Source organism: Emydura macquarii, unplaced genomic scaffold, assembly GCF_026122565.2.
Source record: "Emydura macquarii macquarii isolate MOO-44397 ecotype Brisbane River unplaced genomic scaffold, CSIRO-AGI_Emac_v2 contig_2897, whole genome shotgun sequence".
Classification (NCBI taxonomy): Eukaryota; Metazoa; Chordata; order Testudines; family Chelidae; genus Emydura; species Emydura macquarii.
In genome coordinates, this window is record NW_027133034.1 from 51,319,206 (window position 1) to 51,340,166 (window position 20,961).

A 20,961-nucleotide genomic window follows, 5' to 3' on the forward strand; every position below is an offset into this window, starting at 1 on the left:
AGTTTTCTTTTAATAATTTTAGCACGCCACACAAATATTTTATTGTAGTAAGTGTACCTTAGACTGGAAAAGGTTGGGAAAAACTCTTCTAGTGTCATCTGGTGGTCTGTAGCGGATACCAACCAGTATCACATCTTCTGCTTTCTCTGTTAGGCTATTGATCCATAAGTGTTCATGATCATTTTCTTCCAAGTTGCCAGTGACACAGTGCTGTTTTTGACAAAGTGCTAGTCCCTCTCCCATGTTTGTCCACTCCATGTTTAAATCTTGTGTGGAAACAAAGTTTTCTAGATTAATTCAGAAAACCGTTTAAATATTAATTTCAGATAAATAAAAAATAGGAAACCAGTTTATAGTTGACTCTTTGTTAGAGTGTAGTTTTAATCCCCGAGGACACCATAAGTAAGGTTAAGATTCTGTCACGGGTATTTTTAGTAAAAGTCAGGGACAGGTTAAGGGTAATAAAGAAAAATTCACAGAGGCCATGACCTGTCTTTGACTGTTACTAAAAAATACCCTAGGGGAGGAGAAAAACAGCTGTGGGGAGTGAGAGCTGCTTCAGCCTCAGATTGGCTGGCCAATCAGCTGCTCCATGGTGATGGCTGCTTGGCCCATTAGCTGTTGGGCAGCAGCAGGCCCAGGGCTGAAAGCTGCTCCAGCTCTGTCCCAAAAGTCACAACGGTCCCAGAAAATCCCGGAATTTGTGACCTCCCTGACCAAATCATATCCTTAACCATAACTTAGAAATCTAGTGGCAAGCAAAATGTTGTTTTTAATTCAAAAACAAAAACAACAAAGCTTTTACCTTATGTTTTGCATTTTCTCACTAGATGGCCCCATTTCCTGGTTGAAGATTTATAATGTAGAAGTTGGATCCTTTTTCCTCAGAAAGAGGGAATGGGCAGACTAGAAAAATGTGTTCAACTGAATCTAAAATGTGTTTCTCTTTTACCTCAGCTGGGAGGGAATCCAGACTCCGTAGAGGCTTGCAGGGACCCATTTTTGTTAGGAACTTGGGTTTGGCCTTGGCCCTAATTGGTAGGTCAGAAGGAGGACCAGAGGAATCCAGAGCATAGATTCTCATTTAAAATGCAGCAACAGATGAGATTCTCTTCCATTTCAACTGAACATGCTGTTCTGAACTCCTAGTCCCACTTTCCAACCAAACAGGATCTGGCTGCTATGCATACTTGCCTAGAATGAGAAATGGAAAAGATTGGAATTTTCATTTTGGCTGTTTTCTAAAATGTCATCCTACATGTTTCTTTCTGACATATAACCAGAAAAATTGACATAATTGTTTTAAACCAGGAAAATGCTCTATTCTCTTACTTTACCCTCAAAGCAGTGAGGCTCAAGAACTGTAGATTTTTCTCTCTAATTAAAAAGGATCCATTGTCCTCTTCTCTCTTCTGTTCATTGCTGCAGCACTGTATGTCCTGAGATTTTGAAAGCAGGCCTGAGAAATGGCACAAAAGCCTATGGTTAGGCAAGTATGCTGCTTTATATCTGCATCTAGGAAAGTTAGCACATAGTGTATGAGAGAGGAAAACATGGAGTAAAATATTTATCTATATTTTATTTGTTGGAAGATTCCTCAGTTGTTGATCACTGAGAAAAAGATATACCTAATCCTTGTTTTAAAAAAAAAACAAAAAAAAAAAACCCACCCATGAATCTAGATTGTCAATCTAAACTTCAGTTTTCTAGGTTTTGTTGATATAACATCTCTAACAATTTAAAAACATTTTTGCATCTAAGCAACACAGCACTGAATAGTTACATTAGACCTCTATTTCTCTATCTACAAAAAAACCACAAAAACCCATGAAATACAGAAACAGAAGAAACAGGAAGTTCGGAGTGTACTTCATCCTGAAAGAACGGGCAGTCAAACTATAACCTTATGTCATAGACCTCCTAGTGCTAAACAGAAAATATGTTGACTATTATATCTGAAGTTGTGAGAATAGTCAAAAATTCTCCTACAGCATTGACAGTACTCAGTTTAACCGTATTTATAATAATCTGAAGTGTCACCTCTTACAACTACTTCTTGGCATGATTTTTTTTAAACCTAAAGATTTGTATCTAGATCTTGGTTCTTGTGTTACTAGGATCTTGTAGTCATCTATTGCTCACTTTTCTTTTTTTCCTTTCATTCAGATGCAGAATTTGCAAGGTGGTACAGAAGCCATAGCCCATTTGGACCAGTTGGAAGCTGATTATTATGATCTACAGCTTCAGTTGTATGAAGTGCAGTTTGAGATTTTGAAGTATGAAGAGCTGCTGCTGACAGCACAGCTTGAAAGCATCAAAAGACTCGTATCAGGTGCAGTATGCATTTAATGTGCATAATCTGTGTTACCTGAGATAGTACTAGTACTAGAACTCCTGTAAAACTTAAGAGAATCAACAATTTTAGCATTCTTTAAATAAGTAAACGTTTAGGACTTTGAACATAAGTACAATTCAATTCAGTTAAAATCTGCATTAGGAGGAGGGGGTAAATTTTTATACCTTTATGTATTGCTTTGTCTCTTTAACTTCAGTTGGAATCACATACCCGAGTTCTTATGCAATATCTGGAAAAATTAGGGCTAGAAAGGAAGGAATTATTTCGTAAATGTTCTTGTGTCTGCAAGTTTAGCTAACTTACAGGAGTTGTTGCACACATAAATCACTCATTTGAGAAATTTTGAGAAGTATGTGGCTCTCAAGGAGACTTCATGCAAATCAGAAACCCCTAGCCTCAGCTTTTGACACATTTTGAAGCACATTATATTGCCCTTGTATCAGACTTTAGATCAGGGACACACAAACTGTGGCCCCTAGACCTGATGTAGCTCAAAAATCATTTAAAATGGACCCATAGAGATAGTGCAGAGAAATTGTGTATTTGTGTCCAGCCTAGTCTTCTGGATTTTCTCAGATGTTAGCTCTGTATGCTGGCTCAGTGCTAAATAACTTGCAGAGGAAATGTGTTCATTAGAAAAGTCACTCTAGAGCAGAAGTTTTCAAATGTGCTCCTATAGTGAGTTACATTTGAGAGAGCATCTCATGGAACTTTTCTCCCGTTCACAATAGTGTGGACTGCCTCCTCTTACATGTGTGATCCTATAACATCCTTATGGCAATTACTGTAATTGAGCCCATAGCGAAAGAGAGCTTAATACATTTTTAGCTGTCTTTTCATGAAATTTAGCAGTCAGCCCAGCCTGCTCTGTGCAAGCTATGAGTAAGTGCTCAATACAAAACTGTATGTTCAGAGACCACAGATTAAGAACCTTTGCTTTAGGTTAGGATATGATTCTAGTTTTGATTCTGATGCCACTTCATTTTATTTTCATGCAGCCAGAATGGAACCTATCTAGTAAGAGAGACAAAGGAGGAGGAAGGAGGGAGAAGTAGTTAAATCTTTAAATTAATATTAGCAAAACTATGATGTTATGTTGACTTTCAGGTCTGGAAGGTTCACTGAGTTACTTGAAGTAGTTCTGAGTTGAGGTACATTGTCACCAGTACTTTGATTCAGTTTAGATATTGAGATTATTCCACTATTACCAACTTTTCCACCAAAACAGAGGAACTGTTGTAAGAGCAGTGTACGTCACATTTCCTCATAGTACATTTAAGCAAGCTTTTCAGATCATTACTGAATCCAAAAAATACTTCATAGCTCACTGCTTAAGCTGCCTCCAATTTTTTTAAGTTTTAAAAATATTCTTATTTTGCAATATTGAATACACTTTTATATAAAGATTTTATCCAAAAAAGTCTAAAGGGCTTGGTTGATTTTATTGAATACAGAAGTCTGTATTAGGAGTTAGCATTTTAAAACAATATAGGAACACTACACACAAGTTAGGACAGAAAACGAAGAACATTATTCCAGTTGAAATTATGGGGGAATTTTAGTTAGGCAGACTGAAACTCCTATTTGGAACTTATCCAGCAGAAGGGAGCTAGTGCAGTTACTCTTGTGAAAAATACCATAGGATTTTTAAATAGCCACATATGGTCAAGACCATCCTGCATCTCCTGAAAGATTGCATCTCTGAGTACAATGGCCTCTAAACACATGGTTTACCACTGACTCAGAGAGAAAAATGCTATTTATTGGATCATCAACCATACTTCCTTTAAAGTACAGTTATGATCAGAAAAGTCGCAGCCTTCTTAGATCTGTACTATGTACATTTTAGTAACCACTGTAATTTGTAACTACTGTTTATTTCTGTTAGCTGCATTCACTCTGTAGTGCCATTGGAAGAGAGTTGGATTCTGTACTGATTTTTGCAGCATTAGCAGAATTAACTAAATTCCGGTTGAGACTCTTTTTGTGATAATCCTAAAGCCAGAAGAAACACATCTTTACTTCAGAATCCTAACTTAAATGTCCAGATTGGTATTTAGGGGGGGGAAAAACATTCTTTTACTTGTAAATTTGCTCTGGAAGCTATTGAGACAGTAAACAGGGAATCCCATGATGGTGGTTTTTAGCATTACCAACAGAAGAAGGTCTGTACTTGAATTCACATTCTGTAAATTATTAAATAAGACTTTTAAAGTGACAATATACCCAAAAAGTGCAGCTTCATCTCTGATGAGGGATTTGTGGTGGATGGAATGTCATCAACAGACAATAGTTGGCTGCTGGATTAGTATTTTAATTTATCTGGTAAGTCTGAATGTTGTGGACCTAAACAGAAAAGGAATTTTTTAATTTGCATATTTTTTAATGTTCCAGTTATTAGAGCGATTCAGTACTTACCAACCTCACGGACATGTTTTAAAGGTCTAAAATAATCATTTAGGTTTTTCTTATGGAACACACAATAAAATTGCAAGAGTTTTCTTTCAAATATTTGTACGTATGCAGTTCCCCTTTCATGTCCCAGTTTTAGCCTTGCAATGCTTTTTAAAGGTATAATTGAGCCTGTCAGTTTCATTTGCAAAATCCTATTTTACAGCTTTGCCTCATTTTAGAATGAAACCTGCACACAGATTTTCCATTTGATAGCTGTAAGAAAATAGTTTCTTTAGGTGATTCAAAAGTGAAATTTTGCAGGCTGATGTTTCATAAAACGGTCCAGTGACTTGTATGGCTAAATTTTTTTGCTAATATTTTTTTTCCAAGTGAGTTCTAGGTTCAATGACAAATGTTTTCTGTTATTCTATATTTTAATTTTATGAAGTTCTGCCCTTATTTGCTAGAATCACTGGATTCTATTGAGTTGCTCTTTGTTATCAGGGGATATAATCAGCATGAGGGGCAGAAGATGGTACATGCAGATAAAGTGCTGCTTTTTAGGTGGGCAGCCTCATAAAGGGAGGAGGGAAGCCCTTTCCCCCCAAAGAATCCTATTTATGGGTAGGAGGAAGTTATAGGGTTGTATGCAACCAGAGTAGCAGCCTTCCTGAGAGGTGGCTGGCTGCAGGAGAAATAAGAAGGGAGTGCTTCTTATGTGCTTAGGGCTGAGCATCTGGTAGTAAGGCCAGTGCTTACTGTTCACTGTCCTTCTGATTTGAGCCACCAGCACTGAACTCCCCTCCTTGTAGCTTTCTTTGATCTGCCTGCAGCAGAGGATAGACGGGGTTGAGAAGGCCTTTGTGTCTCCCTTACCCAGGCATTTTCAGTGAAGGATTCATCAGCTTATTCTTTTCTTTCTTGGTAAGAGATTAAAGGGCAAATGTTAACAGTTCAACTCAAGTGCTGTAATTAGTGTATTAGCATTCCATTCTAGGCAAGAGAGACTGAAGTGTGAAATACATATTTAAAATTAATAGGTACTGATAAAACATTTCGTAATGTCATTGTCCTCTTAAATGTGAAGTCTTCAGGGTAAACCTCATCCCTATCTCCAATGATCAGAAGCTGTAATTGGGAGCCGAAAAACCTTCTGATGGGAGAAATCTTAGTGTTATGTTGCCTAATTTATCTTCCATGCAATAGATATGAGGTGTCTGCAGAAGAGTCCACAACAGAAAACCCTAGGAAGTGGCCATATAGCTTGAACTTTACAGTGGAGACCACATTGGATGACTGTGCAGCATAATCTCTCCTCTCATGTTAGTTAAATTCGGACACTTTTAGGCGTGTAGTGTTGAGGTGACATGGGGTTATGTTTCCTTCAAGATGCCTACTTATAGTTATCTTTCTTAGAATGAAGTGTGAGCCATTAAGAATAACAGGAGGTACATCAATTCTGTGGAATTTTATTTTTTAGCTAAACTGTAGAGCTTTACAAGGTTGTGCCCCTTTAACACCTTGCACTGAACAATTATTTTTGCCAGGAAAACCAGCTCTTCCTATGCATTGTCTAATGCGGGATTTAATGTTTAAAAAACAAAAACAAAAAAACAAAAACCCACCCACTTAGTGTTTTATATCAATCACATACACTGATTTGACTTATTTTATTGCTGACATTTTATAAACAGAGAAGAGAGATGAAGTGGTGTATTATGATACTTATGAAAGTATGGAAGCCATGCTTGAAAAAGAAGATACAGCAACATCTATACACTTACAAAGAGAGGAGCTGCAGAAGTTGCAACAGAAAATCCGCCAGCTGGAAGCAAGGCGTGGACGCATTTCAGCCAAGAAAGCCTACCTCAGAAACAAAAAGGTAATATTTAATTGTACAGCTCTTCTGTAGTATAGACTGCCCCCTTTTAGTAAAACCCATAGAGGCATTCAGTCTTGGATAGGAGCCCACACAGAGAGACTCAACACCCAGTAAACTTGGTATCTCCAGGAACAGTGGCTGCATGTAAGTGTTCTGAGATAAGGGATATAGGATACCAAGTTGTTGATATGCCTTAAAATTATGGAGGTATCAATTACAGTTCCACAGTGAAGGTTGAGGAGTTTTGCAACTATTCAAACTTTCTGTACCGCAAAATTGCAGCACTTATTCTTTTGAACACACAATTCATTTTAGATCATTTATAAATCAGTCTCTTAGTTAAAAATGGGTCCTTGAATAAATATTTTTGTCCCTAGTAATCTTAATAATGGAAAAACAGTCTCTTCAGACTTCCAATATAATCAAGGTTTCAGGCCATTTTGTTGTTTTTGAAAAAGTTTTTGTTAGGGTTAAAAATATATATTTATTAGCTAGTTTATTTTGGTGGCTACTGCTGTTCTTCACAACTGAATGTTTCTCCTCTAGTAGAGAAGAATATTCTTCTACAAAGAATTCCACCAAGAATTGTCTTCTTTCAATATAGCTGTTATCTCCTATTCAATGGAACACAGACGCCCACAGTTAAGATGTCCTTCTCAAAATGGCTTCCATCTTTGATTGTTCTCAGTGGGATGGAGACCACAGACTGCCCCTAACAAAGATGATCATTGTCTTCATTCACCTGCTGCTCAGTGATCCTCTCTGCTTCGTAACAGAATGGGGCCACCATTTTTCTTTGGGCAGCTTGGGATCAGTCCTGTTAGAAGTGTGGAAATTCACAATTAAGGCACTGAAATAACCTTAACTCTGTCCTATAGTGACACCATGCACTGTTATGATTAGGGCATATCAGGGTTTGGGCTCCCAGATTAAACTAAACTGACTTTTAAAGACATGTTAGGATTTTTTCCCCAATTAAAAAAAATCAAAACACTTGAGTAGAGAAGCAAAAGTTTTTCATGGTACTTTAATTTGTAATCAATATTTAAATAGATTTGAATTACTGTATGGATTATCTCTTCAATATAAATGATTATCTTGAAAGATTAACAGTTGTGATTCATACACAGAATTGTTGCAAATATGGATCACGTTTTCAAGTCATATGTCAAATTTCAGTACACACATTCATTCATTTATTTCCCTGAATGACTTGTTTATAGTTTCCTTGGAGCCCATACAATTATATGAACATTCATTATTTGAGTGAATGTATTACTTAACAAAAGTAGAAACATCACAATACTAGAGAGGACTATAAAGTCTTGATTTTTTTCCCCATCCATTGCTATCTACCAAATTGGAAGAACAGCTGAAGAGTTAATCCAGTCAATGAGCAGTTGATATCAGATAACTAACTGTATACTTCGTTTGTACTGTCTGCTTTTCAGTCACCACTGTCTCACATATCTCACTCAAGATTGCATGGGCAAGAACACAAACAGAAAAATAATGTAAATCAGTGGTTCTCAAACTTTTTGTATTGGTGACCTCTTTCATAGAGCAAGCCTCTGAGTGCGACCCTCAGGCCCCTGTGGTGCACCCCCCCACTGTCCCTAATCCGCATGGGTTTTCCACTCCCCCTTTGCCCTAACGCAGGCTCCCCACTACCCCTCTTTGCTCCTAATCCCTTCTCCCTCCTTCCTACCCCCAGTGGGAAAACTGACCTGCATGCATGGAGTGGTTGGTACTGCTGTTTTCTCTCCACTTGAATGCTGCTCCTCCACTCACCCCCTAGGGGGCTATGAGGGAGGAGCAACGTCAGGGTTTCCTGTATCCTCACTCCTCCCCTCACAATCCCCTAGAGGGCACAGAGGAATGTTGGGGGGTATGACAGTATCTGTGCCACTGTTCTCCCCGGCCCCAATGTTCTTCCACAGGGAGGGAGTGGGGAGGCTCACAGCCCCACACCCGATCGAGGTCGGGGCTCACAGCTCTTGACCCCCATCTAACCACATCAAGACACACTGAGGAGGTGTGACCCCCAGTTTGAGAACCAGTTATATAAAGCAAATGTCATGGAAAATAGTTAGCTCAGTCACCAAGTTCACTTGTTTGGAATCTTGTTTTGTCTAAGTGTTTTAGTGCCTTTTCAATGTGAAAGAATATGGAAAATAGTTTGTTCAACTCTTTCAGGATTTCCTCCTATTATGTTCTGTTTTTAATAACAAACATGCTATAGTACAATAATTTCATATTCAAATAGTGTGTTAAATTTCATTAGAACTTTGTAAATTACTGGGAAGAAACAGTTGGAAACGACACTACATATACTGTCTTGCTAAGGGTAATTGTTATAGGTCTACTTGGAACAACAACTCACATTTTGAAGAAGACTATTTCAGGTTGACTTCAAAAGTGCCTCAGTCCCATTTTCAAAAGAAGCTTAGGCACTTAAGAGCCCAAGTTCCATTGAAAGTTAATGGGCTTCTAAATACTTTAGTCGCTTATGAAAACGGGACTGGCTTTTAAGTCAGTTAGATGCTTTTGAATATTTTACTTGTGTCCCTTGAGTAATGGATTAATGATCTTGTTCACCTTTTGAGACTCAGGCCTTTTCTACTCTAGAAAGGGTATAGCTATGCTGGCAAACCCTCCTGGTGGAGACACAGTTTATACCAGCAGAAGAGGTTTTTTTGCTAGTATAGCTCAAACCAGTTCCCTGAGTGGAATAAGCTATAGTAACAAAAGGACATTTTTTGTCTATATAACTGCTTTTATATTGGATGGCATCTGTCTGCATTAGGGCTTTTTCCAGCATGTCTGTCAGTTAAGAGTGATTTCCACCCCACCCACCTCCAAACACGTCTAGCTGATATAGTTATACTGGCAAAACTTTTATGTGTAGAAGACCTCACTAGAAGGACAAGTCCAGTTGGTCTTTGTACAGGAAAAACTTGCCTATTTTTAGTCTTTGGGGTGGCTTTCTAGTGTCCATGTAGACAGGTAAACACTGGCCCTTGAAATAGCATCAGACATTTACAGTTGGGAGAATCCAGGAACCGCAGCTGTCCTTGCACTCTGTGTAGGAGTGTGCAAGAAGTTGGGAGGAGGTATACCTAGGTGCTCTGTTTGCGGGGTGAGGGACATGTCTACAGCAGGGTAGTTGAGCCAGCGCAGAAGAAAAAACAGAAATTTTTCTGAATACATTTTAAAACTGTAATTAACTGATTGTCTTCAACTCAGTTTCATGTGTTTTAAAGGTTGTGATGAAATATCTTGTTTCTGTTGAAGAAAGTTCTGGTTCTCGGCAGCAGCCGTCAAAACTTCAGGCATGTGATTGTTTCAGTTGAGTACAGCCATGGTTGAGTCACACACTTAGTCTTCAGCTAGTAAAAAAAAAAAACATGCAGAATAACATGTATTTAAATGTGCAGGGTTACCTTTAGGGAGAAAGGACAGGGAATGTCAATAGTCCTATGTTATTAGGCAGCAGGTTTTAGGGAAAGATCCTTAGGAAGTTCAGGATGAGTATCTAAGTCAAAGCATTGTTTACTGTAGTTGTTCAAACTAATTTTAAATTTCATTACTGATTTCATCTCTAATTCCATGCCCAGTTAAACCTACTAGTAATTATTTGAAGGAGAAAAAGTCCTGTGGCTTTGACTCAGATGTTAGGTCTCAAAGTACCATTGAATTTTTATTGCCAGTGGCGGTATTAACGTTTACCTGTAGTTCCAGAATGCTTTACAAGAAGACAATGTCCCAACCCTGGGAAGTTAGTCTAAATCAGCGGTTCTCAACCTTTTTTTCCCCGAGTACCACTCCGGTCAGGTAGAGTCAGGTCAAGTACCACTTCGCCTGACTGTACCTAGCCAGAGTACTACTCGGAAAATAAGCGCAGTACGCACTTTCAGTCAATACCCTCCGCCGAAACCCTACAGCCATTTGCCCGTTTTCGGCGGCAGCAAGGGGGCATGATTCAGCAGGGGGGAAGGAAGAACAGCAGCGGCGGCTTTTCTCAGCAGACGGGGGAGCAGCGGTGGCAGGTTTTCTCGGCGGCGGGGGGGGGGGATCGGCGGCGGCAGGGGGAACAGCGGCGAGTTTCTCGGCCCTGGGGGGGGAATCAGCAGCAGCGTTTGTCGGCGGCAGCGGGCGGGGGAATCGGCGGCAGCGTTTGGCGGCGGCGGCGGGGGGGGGATTGGCGGCGGGGGGGGAATCGGCGGCGGCGGCGCGGTTTGCCTCGCGTACCACCAAGCCGGCTTCCGCGTACCACTAGTGGTACGCGTACCACTGGTTGAGAACCCCTGGTCTAAATTAAACATACAGAACAATCAGAACAATACTTCAGGATGAGGTGTGACAGTAGAATCAGATGGTTTGAAGTGAGAATGTTATTGATTGTAGACTAAGTGAAAAAAGTGAGTTTTGAGGAGGGATTTAGAGACTTCTTGGCTGATCTCTCCATTCTTGAGTCTCTTTAAATTTATGATTACGTTCCAGGGAGAGTAGGCTGTCACTTTTCTAAATATATTCCCATTCATTAAGGGCTTGATTCAGCAAAGCATTTAAGCACGTTTATCTTTCCTGAATTGAGGCCTTAAAGCCCTGTGCAGTTTAAAAAAACAAAACAAAAAACCCCACAAAAAATAAGCTTTGTTAGATGGCATATGCTTCTTCTGTAGCAGGAATTTAATGAGCTGTCCAATATTTCTTGTTGCAGTATAAATTTTTGTGTGTTTAAGATACTCTAGAGCCAGTTACTTCTTTCTGGCTAAAATCCTGAATAGGAGAAGACTAGGATTGCTTCTCCTTTGCTAGCTCCTGCTTATGTTTTTTTGCAGATGTAGCTAATCTAATCATCGAAGAAACTGAAAACCCTGTCTCAGATTCTGTTGAAAAAGTTAAAATATAACTGTCATAAAAATCCTTTTTATTCATAAAATTCTGATGTCAAGTAGACATAAAATAAAGTGTAATGTACAATTGAAAATACATATAGTACCTGAAATTCAGTAGTAGTGTAAGATTTTTCTTAGTACTTGTTCTTCATGTTCTTTTTCCTGTTTTGTTAATATTGTCAAATCATAGTACCATCGTAACAAACTTTACAAAGTAAGAAACTATTACAATTTAAAATCAATAAGGAAACACCTTATCTTTCATTATTAGTGAATCTCCTACACAGTAGATGAAGCATGTATTTTGAGAGACTTTTAGATACCACTAAGGCCACCCTCCAATACAGAGTAGCTAACTGTCAAGCCTTGTGGGCTAAGTATGACTTTCAGAACTATGTGAAACTTAATTCTTTTATTGAACAGCTCCCCGATTCTTACAAGGACCAATTTAATGCCTTGGTTAACGAGGGCCAGCTGGTGATGAAAACATTTCTCCAGTCTGCACTTGATTTAGCTGACGTAGTGGCACATTCTATTTCAACTGCCATTGGGATGAGATGGGCTTCATTGCTTAATCTCTCTTGCTTCCCCAAGGAGGTCCAAACAACAGTGGAGGACCTCGTCGTTGAGGGAATGAAATTATTTGCTAAAAAGACTGGTGCCTCTCTCCACACATTAAAAGATTTGAGGGCCACCCGTCGATACTGTGGGATCTGCATAAAAGAAAGTACAGCCCTCAGCCACCATTCAAGCCTCACTCACAATACTCATCCCAATATCCATTTCAGAATGCACAGAGATCATGAACCCTGGAGAAAGAAACCAGGTTCCCCAGCTGGAAGACATCAGGATCTCAGCAAACTTTATCTCGGCCTTCCACCTCGAAGAGGTAGTGTTGACTGGTTGGTTGAGTGAGGTGCCCGTGGAACACTCTCCTCACTTCACGTTGGAAAATCCCACCCATCCCTTCGGAGACCATCTCGCCCCATTCCACAGCACGTGGGGACAGATAACCTCTGACAAATGGATATTCCATCTGTTTCTCCGTCACTTTTCAGAGATCCTTCTGACGAGAGCTTGTTACGTCAGGAGATAAACTATATCCTCGGCATAGGAGCCATAGAGCCAGTGCCCACACATCTAAGGGGCAGAGGCTTCTACTCTTAAAGGAGATTGGAGACCTATATTGGACCTCAGAACACTCAACAAGTTTGTCAAGGCTCAGAAGTTCAAGATAATCACGTTATCAACGGTTACTCTAGGGTTAAAAAAAGGAGACTGGTTCTCAGTCCTCAACCTTCAAGGTGCGTATTTTCACATCTCCGTCATACTGAGCCACAGACATTATCTCAGGACCACTACCAATACAGAGGACTCCCTTTTAGCCTCTCATCAGCCCCCAGAGTATTCTCCAAGGTCCTCTTGGCCCACTTACACTTTCAAGGCATCATGATTTAACTTTACCTGAATGATTGCCTTCTCGGGCCACAGTCCTTCACAGAGGCCCAACAAGTCACAGACCACACTGGACCTGTTTCAGAATCTGGGCCTACAGATCAACAAACAAAAGTCAACTTTTATCACCGGTACAGAGGGTAGAAATTCATCGGAGCTGACTTCTATTCCATTCAGATAAAAGTGCTCCTCTCATAGCACAGATTTCTCAGTCTCTCCTCATTGATAGACAGTACAATCCAGCCTCCAAATTTCAGCCAGATATTGCCTCCAGTTCCTGGGGCACCTGGCCTTGGGCACACCAGTTATTGCTCATGCCAGACTATGCATGAAATGCCTCTAAGTGTGGTTCGATTCAATTTACAGGCTGAACAGAGACAATATAAGCAAACTACTATCAATGTCCAGTAGGGTCATGCAATCCTTGGGACTGGTGGAGGAAACCAGTAAACATCTGTACGGGAATCCATTTTGTTCAGTCATCCTCATCTCCTGACAACCGATGAATCCCTCATAAGATGGGTGTGCATCTCAGTGGTCACACAATCCATGGCAAGTGGTCTCCAGCAGAGATGTACCTCCAGATGAACCTGCTCAAGCTCAGAGCAGTCAGAAATGTGTGCGCGCTCACTTCCTTCTGCTGATCAAAGACATGAGGGTCGGGACAGACAATATGGGTTGCATGTATTACATAAACCACCACGGAGATGCCAGGTCTCACTCCCTGTGCTTAGAAGCACTAAAAGTATGGAATTGGTGCATCTCCCACGATATCCTAATATCAGTGGCCTACTTGCTGGGAATACACAACACAACTGTGGACAGTCTATTGTAAATTCCCACAGGACCACAAATAGGGGAGAGATTTGGTGGTACTCCACAACGTATTCCAGCAATGGAGGATATCAATAATAGCTGTATTTGCTACTCACCAGAACAAGAAATGTCTACGGTACTGCTCCAAAGTGGGATCGGGTGACACTCCATGGGAGGCGCTCTCCTCCTCCTATGGGACAAGGGCCTTCTTTATGCCTTTTCTCCCATTCCCTTTGATACTGTTGAAAATCCTGTTGAAAAAAAAAAAAGAAAGCAAATGTCACACTGATTGCTCCTACCTGGCCCAGACAGACATGGTACCCTTACCTGTCAGAGCTGGCACTATGTCCACTGATAACTCTTCCAATCACTCCTTACCTTCTGTCACAGAATGAGAGACGCTCTCTACATTGCAACCTGCAGATTCTACAGTTCAAAACTTGGCTTCTTCATGATTCCCGTGCATAGAGACACCTTGCTCTGAAGAAATGCAAGAAATGTTATTGCACAGTAAGAAAGGAGCTACTCACTATATCTATAGAAATGGAAGCTATTTCAGATCAGCTGCCAGCCCAGAGGTGTCATCCCTAATACGTTCATCCTGTCAGTGATCCTAAACTACCTGTTGACTCTCAAGAAGTCTGGAGACTCTTATCAGTTCACTGAAAATTCATCAAGCAGCATTGCAGCCTTCCATGAGCAGGTAGAAGGATACTCAATCTTTTCACATCTGACTATGAAGAGGTTTCTCAAGGCATAGTGAATCTCTTCCCACAACCCAGTGAGACCTGAACCTAGTGTTAAAAGGTCTGACTAAGCCACCATTTGAACCCATGGTCACTTGTTCGTTAACTCACCATTCCATGAAGATGGCGTTCTGCATCACTAGCACCTCTGCAAGAAGGGTTGGGGAAATAGTGGCTTGGATGGCACATCCCCCTTTTATGGTGGTCTTCCCTGACAAGGTCACACTTAGACCACATCCGCAGTTCACTCCTAAGGTGACTTCTGCATCTCACATAAATCAGCTTATTCAGCTTCCAGCCTTTCATCCCAGACCCCATCAGGATAATAAGGAAGCCATCCTCCATATGCTCAATGTGAGGAGAGCTTTAGCCTTCTATCTGGACAGGATGAGAGCCATCAGGAAATCTCAGAGACTCTTCCTCTACATTGCAGATAAGTCAAAAGCTACAGTGATTTCAGCTCAGAGACTCTCCAAGTGAATTTTGGGCTGTATTATACTCTGTTACCAATGGCATAACATAACACCCCCATCTTCAATATGCATGCAATTTATGAGGTCAGTCTCCTCATCTGTCACCTTCTCCAAGGGTATCTCTATATCAGAAATCTGCAGAGCAGCTACCTGGGCATCTGCACACACCTTCACAGAACATTATGCCATCTTGAGGGATTTGGCTGTAGATGCCATATTCAGTGCCACTGTACTATTACCCACATCAGACTTGACTCCAAAGTCTCAGCCTCTAGTGGTAGGCACTGCTCAGGAGTCACCTACAGCAGAGCACCCATAGGGACACTACTCGAAGAAGTTACTCACCTTGTGCAGTAACTATGATTCTTCCAGATATATGTCCCTATGGGTGCTCCACGACCCACCCTCCTCCCTTCTACTTCAGAGTTCTAGTAGTTGGCTCTGTGGTAGAGAAGGACTGAGCGGGGATTGCCCATGCACCGTGGCTAGCCTCGTGGTAGGCGGGGAGCAGCACATTCATGGGTGGGATGGACTGCTACCAAAGTTCTCCAAACAGCAGTGCAGGGATGCAGACACACCAACAGTGGAGTACCCATAGGGGGACACATATCGAAGAACTACACAAGGTGAGTAACTTCTCTAAGTCTACCCCATATAAGGACCAAGAAAGGCAGCATCTGTTTGGGTGAAAGGCCTATTTGTAAGCAACCCTGCAGTTCAGGATTGCAAATGGTCAGGCAGTCGTGGCCAAATACAATTTTACAAATTATAACATATTCACAGTTGTTATTGAACTTCTGCCACAAGAACATAGGGGGCAATTCCAGTCTGTCATCTGAGGGCCAGCTGGTGGCCAGAACAGCTCTTCAAACATGTTGACATGCTGCAGACACTGCTGTCAGGTCCACCACAGCAGTGATTATGCGCAGGACATCATGGCTTCATCTCATGGGGTTTTTGAGAGAAGTACAGAATACTGTGGAGACTCTCGCCTTTGACAGTCGTAAACTATTCTTGGAAACCATGGGGTGAGTCCTTGCACACTCTAAAGGACTCAAGGGCTACTTTATGATATCTGAGCATACATACATCTACAAATCAGAAAATGTTTACTAAGTCACAAAGTGCCCAGAGATCACATCCTGCTCAGTGTTCTAGGTTCCATAGATCCATGAGCCTCCAAGAGATAGAGATTTCAGAGAAAGAGGGCAGCACGACTGCCCTCCATGACAGCTCCAACAGGCTCTCAGTCTTCTAAATGAAACAGTAGTAATACTCATTATTTTGCCAGTGTCACACTCTTTTCCCTAACTTAATTCTTGAAGATGGCTGAACCATTTTGAAATTTTCCCAGAACTTCAGCTTGAGGCAGACAACTGGAATTGAAAATTTCAGCCTGAATGGTTAAATTCATAGATTCCAAAGACAGAACGGACCATTGTGATCATCTAGTCTGACCTACTATATGACACAGGCCATAGGACTTCCCCAGAATAATTTATTTTGAGCTAGACTATGTCTTTAAAAAAAAAAAAAAAAAAAAGTCTTGATTTAAAAATTTCCGGTGATGGAGAGTCTGTCGCAACCCTTGCTAAATTGGATAATTTCACTCACTGTTGAAATTTAGCAACTGAAAACAGGGTCTTTTAACAGAAAGTGTTAGACAAACTTAACTATAGATAGTGTGGCCATCTCTGCCTATAACAGCATTGCTTTGGAGTATAAACCATGCAAGACAAATTTTTATTGCATTGTATTTAAATATGAATGCAAAGTATGGAAGTTACAAAATCAACCTATAAAATAAAACTCATACAGGTCACTTTTATCTGTGTTCATATCTGGTAGTATTAACCAAGTAGTTTTATCAAGTGACAAAGGTTGAAAGGTTAACCAGCTTTTGGTGAGAAAAAGTGAAAACAATTGTAAACTTGTGTTTTCTGTTTTTTAAGAAATAGAAGCACAATTTGAGATCACTGTAGAAATTAGCCCAGTGGTTAAAAGAGAGATGACGTATTGATATAGAATCCGCAAAAGAAGCCTGCTCTTTGGTAGATATTCCCATATGCTTTCTGAAACAAAGCCTGCAAAATGCAAATAGCATGCATCTTTAACTAAATCTGCATGATCTTAAGAATGTCTAATTTCTAAATTAAAGAGAATCAGAACAAAAGACTTTGATTTCTTACATTAATACCATCCTTTATTTTCCCCATCTTAACTTTTAGCATTCCTATTTTAATTAGCATATAATCAGCACTTCTTACAGCCAAAGAAAGGGCAGCTGCTAAAAATAAAATTTGAACATGTAGTCATCTTTTCATGTTTGTCTCTTTTATCTTAGACCTTGAATTACTCTTTCTCTTTAGGGATTTGTTTTAGTTTAACAACTTTTAAAATGGGGATAAAGGGAAGTGGATAATTTGTATATGTAGTCCTGCTCAAGTAACATCAGAGCAACATCCTAATGAGCATCTCATATTTTAAAGGTCTTATTTTAATAATTCCAAATCAGATTTTTTATTTATATATAAATATTTAAAGTAGAAACCTAAAATATTAGAATGGGTCATTTCTTGATTACTAGAAAGGCAGCTCAGCATAGGTTTTATGCTAATTATTTACTTGCCTGACTCATTTAGAAACGCTTTCATTTTTGTTATTTTTTGATTGTCAACTCTGAAGTGTCAACTTCTTTTTGGTACATTTGTCTATGAGAAATTATCTGCAAGTATAGTAACCTTTGTCATTTTTTCTATACTTTCTCTTCTCTCCCCTTCCATGCTTCTCACAAATTAATATATATTAGCTCAGAAATGCAGCGCCTTCCCCAAAAAGTTACAATAATCTTTTAACGAAGATAATAGCTAGAGAGAGAACAAAAGAGATAAATTAATAACATTTTTAAAAAAAGTCTAAGCTTCTGAAAGTCGCTTGTCATTCTAAATTTGCTGTTGTAGTCTGTGAAGTTTAGTTTATAGGAAGCTTTTGCTGCCCAGTGCCTTTATTGTATGGATAAATAGAGGATTCAAGGTTCCAGTTCTATTAATCAGGCAGTTCTTGTGACCAATTAAATTATTAAAAATTAGAAGTTTTAGTATTTACCAGTAACAAATGCTAGAGCTGAAGTTGAGAAGGGCATTCAGTTATAAACTTACATTCTTCTTTGAGTGTTACCTGCATGGATTTCCACAGTAGGTGTCTGCTCTTTGGAACCTGGCAATGCTTTCTGAAAGTTGAGACTGTGCGCACACACACTGTCTGCCTACCTCTGCCCACCACTACCCTCTTCAAGGCGAAGGTAGCATTTTTCCTTTTTTATTTTTTGATTGTAAAGGATTTTCCTTTCTTAAAGTTCAAGAAACTTAGTGTTTAGGCTTCTGCTATGTTTTGGTCGCCATTTTGGTTCCTTTGTTTTCTTGACTTAATTGAGCCTTCCTAACACCACTGTAGGTGTCTGTTGTTTGATGGCTGAAGTCAAATCAACTGCCTTTGATGATGCCTGCAGTGGTGCTGTTTCTGTATTGGATGAGCACACTGTGTACCTCTTCTGCTTTAGGGAGGGGCATGTTGCAATCAGTGCTCCATGTGGTAATCCAATTGGAGTTTGGCCAAGTTTACAATATTGTGAGATGTTCCTGTAATTAATGTAAGGTAACTGTGCGTGTAATGTAACACAGTAAGTGTCATGGCTAAGGATAAAATTTTGTCACTGATGTCACATATTCCGTGACTTTCAAAGATCTCTGTGACATTTTCTTCAGCTTCAGCCCTTGGGTGGCGGGGGGCCCCGCAGCTCTGAGCTGCAGTGGGAACCTGGAGATGTCATCCCCCCTACAGTCAGCCCCCTATTACCTTTTAGTAAAAGTCACAGACAGGTTGTGGGCTTCTGTGAATTTTGGTTTATTGTCCGTGACCTGTCTGTGACTTTTACTAAAAACAACAGTGACAAAATCTTAACCTTATTCAAGGCTAAAATCTTACTCAAGGCTAAAGAGCCATTTTTCATTAGTTCTTTAAATTAGACATGGCAGACACGACTCTTGGAAATAAGGTGCAGGTGTGTATGCCAAAATGTAGATACAGTCGTATCCACGTTTGTGTGTGAAGGCACCAATTGCACATGGAAATTAGGAATTTGCACTTGTAAATTGCCAGTTGTCTAGCTGAATACATAAAATATCTAACTTTGCTTGAATGTTAGCAGTCATTGCTCACATAAATCAGACATAGAATTGTGTGAACAGTTTTGCACTCTCAACTTTTTGAAAAATCAGTGAGTTGTGCTAAATCTGTAATGGTGTTAGGCTAGGCTATATATGCCCTGGTAGTAGTCAACAAACAGTATTAACACAGTGTTTAGATTTTGGGTTTTTATTCAAAAGTTAAATTAGCTTGTTTGAGCAGTCGTCCTTTCATAGTTTTACTTTTTAATGCTTAGTGCGGTTTGCAAAATATTACAGTAAGCCTTTATAAGTTGATATTGGGAATATATATTTTATAGATAATATTTTGTCTCTACAGGAGATCTGTATCGCAAAGCATAATGAAAAGATCCGGCAGCACCATAAGAGTGAAGAAGAATACAGACTGCATCATACTGTGCAGCTAGTGAGTTTTGGGTTTTCTGTTCCTGGAATTAGTCTTTGGTTAATTTTTTATATCCCTCACCATGAACTAATTAGAGCTGTGTTTTCAGATGAATTATTATTTTGAACAGTTGGCACATTTCCTGGAAACTTTGGACAAAGATGAGTAAGTAGAAGTTCAAGATAAGATATCTTCTACTTTTGGAAATAAAACTGAATGTGCCAAAGTAATTGTTAAACTAATGACTCCCACACAGTATTGGGGGTTATATATTTTCTTTCACTAAGGTCTTTGGACTTGTTTTTATAGTGATTTTTAAAGAAATACTATAAAATATAGTTAGAAACGTGTTGTGGGATGAAAAGGAGGTACATTTAAATTGTTGGATGCCAAGTAAGTTTACTTTAAAAATTATAAAAATATTTAGTTTAGAAAAATAAGAAATGGTAGGCCAACTCTTACTAATTGTTTTTTTTATTGTCATTTCTGTGACTCCATTATTTTACTTAGTTTTTTTATATATTGTGGGGACATCACAATTGAGTTCAAGCAAAATAATCATAATTGTTAACCATGGGTATAAAGAAAGGAAAAGAAAACAATTAATTAAACTAGACAAGACGTGTGACAGAACATAAATGATAAACTCATTACTTCCATTAAAATCTCTTCTGTATGTTTCTGTGTGCAAAGCTTTTAATAGAGATTACATCCTTGAGAGTGAACTTGCCTCTTATGTTAAGGCCAAATTATATTGTTTCCCAAAATTAATGTAAGTTCACTCTTAGTATTTTATTAGATACTTAAACTGTTTATGTATGAGCAAAACAATTTGTTTAAGGGCAAATGAGACTTGTCCAGTTATAACCAGTCAGCTTTATAGATGGCCAAAGTAAGCAATCTTAGTTAAATCCTATGAAATCAAAGAAAATATTTAAATTTAAATATTTAAAGTTGGTTGCTGTCACCCCTTCACTGGGTTCAACTTCCATGGGTTGTCCTTAGGGGCCTCTTCATCTTATGACTATGTAGTTTGTTAACTTTTATAGGCATTGGGTTGTAATTCTTTCTTTCTTGACCGTTTTATTTTCTCTTCCTTTGTGGCAGGAGAGTCTCAACATCTTTAAGTTTAGAGTTTTAACTCTTTATTTGGTCCATTTTCTGAGATATTCTTTCAGTTTTAATAGAGTTCAGCAGGAAATGAAATTGCTTTCAAAAAGTCTTCCTATTCTTTATATAAAATTATTTTGTTCTCAAAACAAAGTACTTAGCTTAATCAGTTATTAAAGAAGTTGTTGATTCTACGTGACAATTTTTGGAAAGATGATTCTTCTTGTCTTCCTGAGTG

At 39.3% G+C, this 20,961-nt stretch overlaps 1 protein-coding gene across 1 annotated transcript in view; it reads left to right on the plus strand.

Moving 5' to 3' along the window:
- JMY (junction mediating and regulatory protein, p53 cofactor) overlaps positions 1-20,961 on the plus strand; it is a 120,028-nt gene that overhangs the window by 83,184 nt on the left and 15,883 nt on the right. Inside the window, exons 5-7 of the mRNA XM_067568754.1 lie at positions 2,167-2,332; positions 6,445-6,632; positions 19,548-19,634. Of these exons, the coding sequence (XP_067424855.1) occupies positions 2,167-2,332; positions 6,445-6,632; positions 19,548-19,634 (441 nt within the window). The remainder of the gene's footprint in view (positions 1-2,166; positions 2,333-6,444; positions 6,633-19,547; positions 19,635-20,961) is intronic.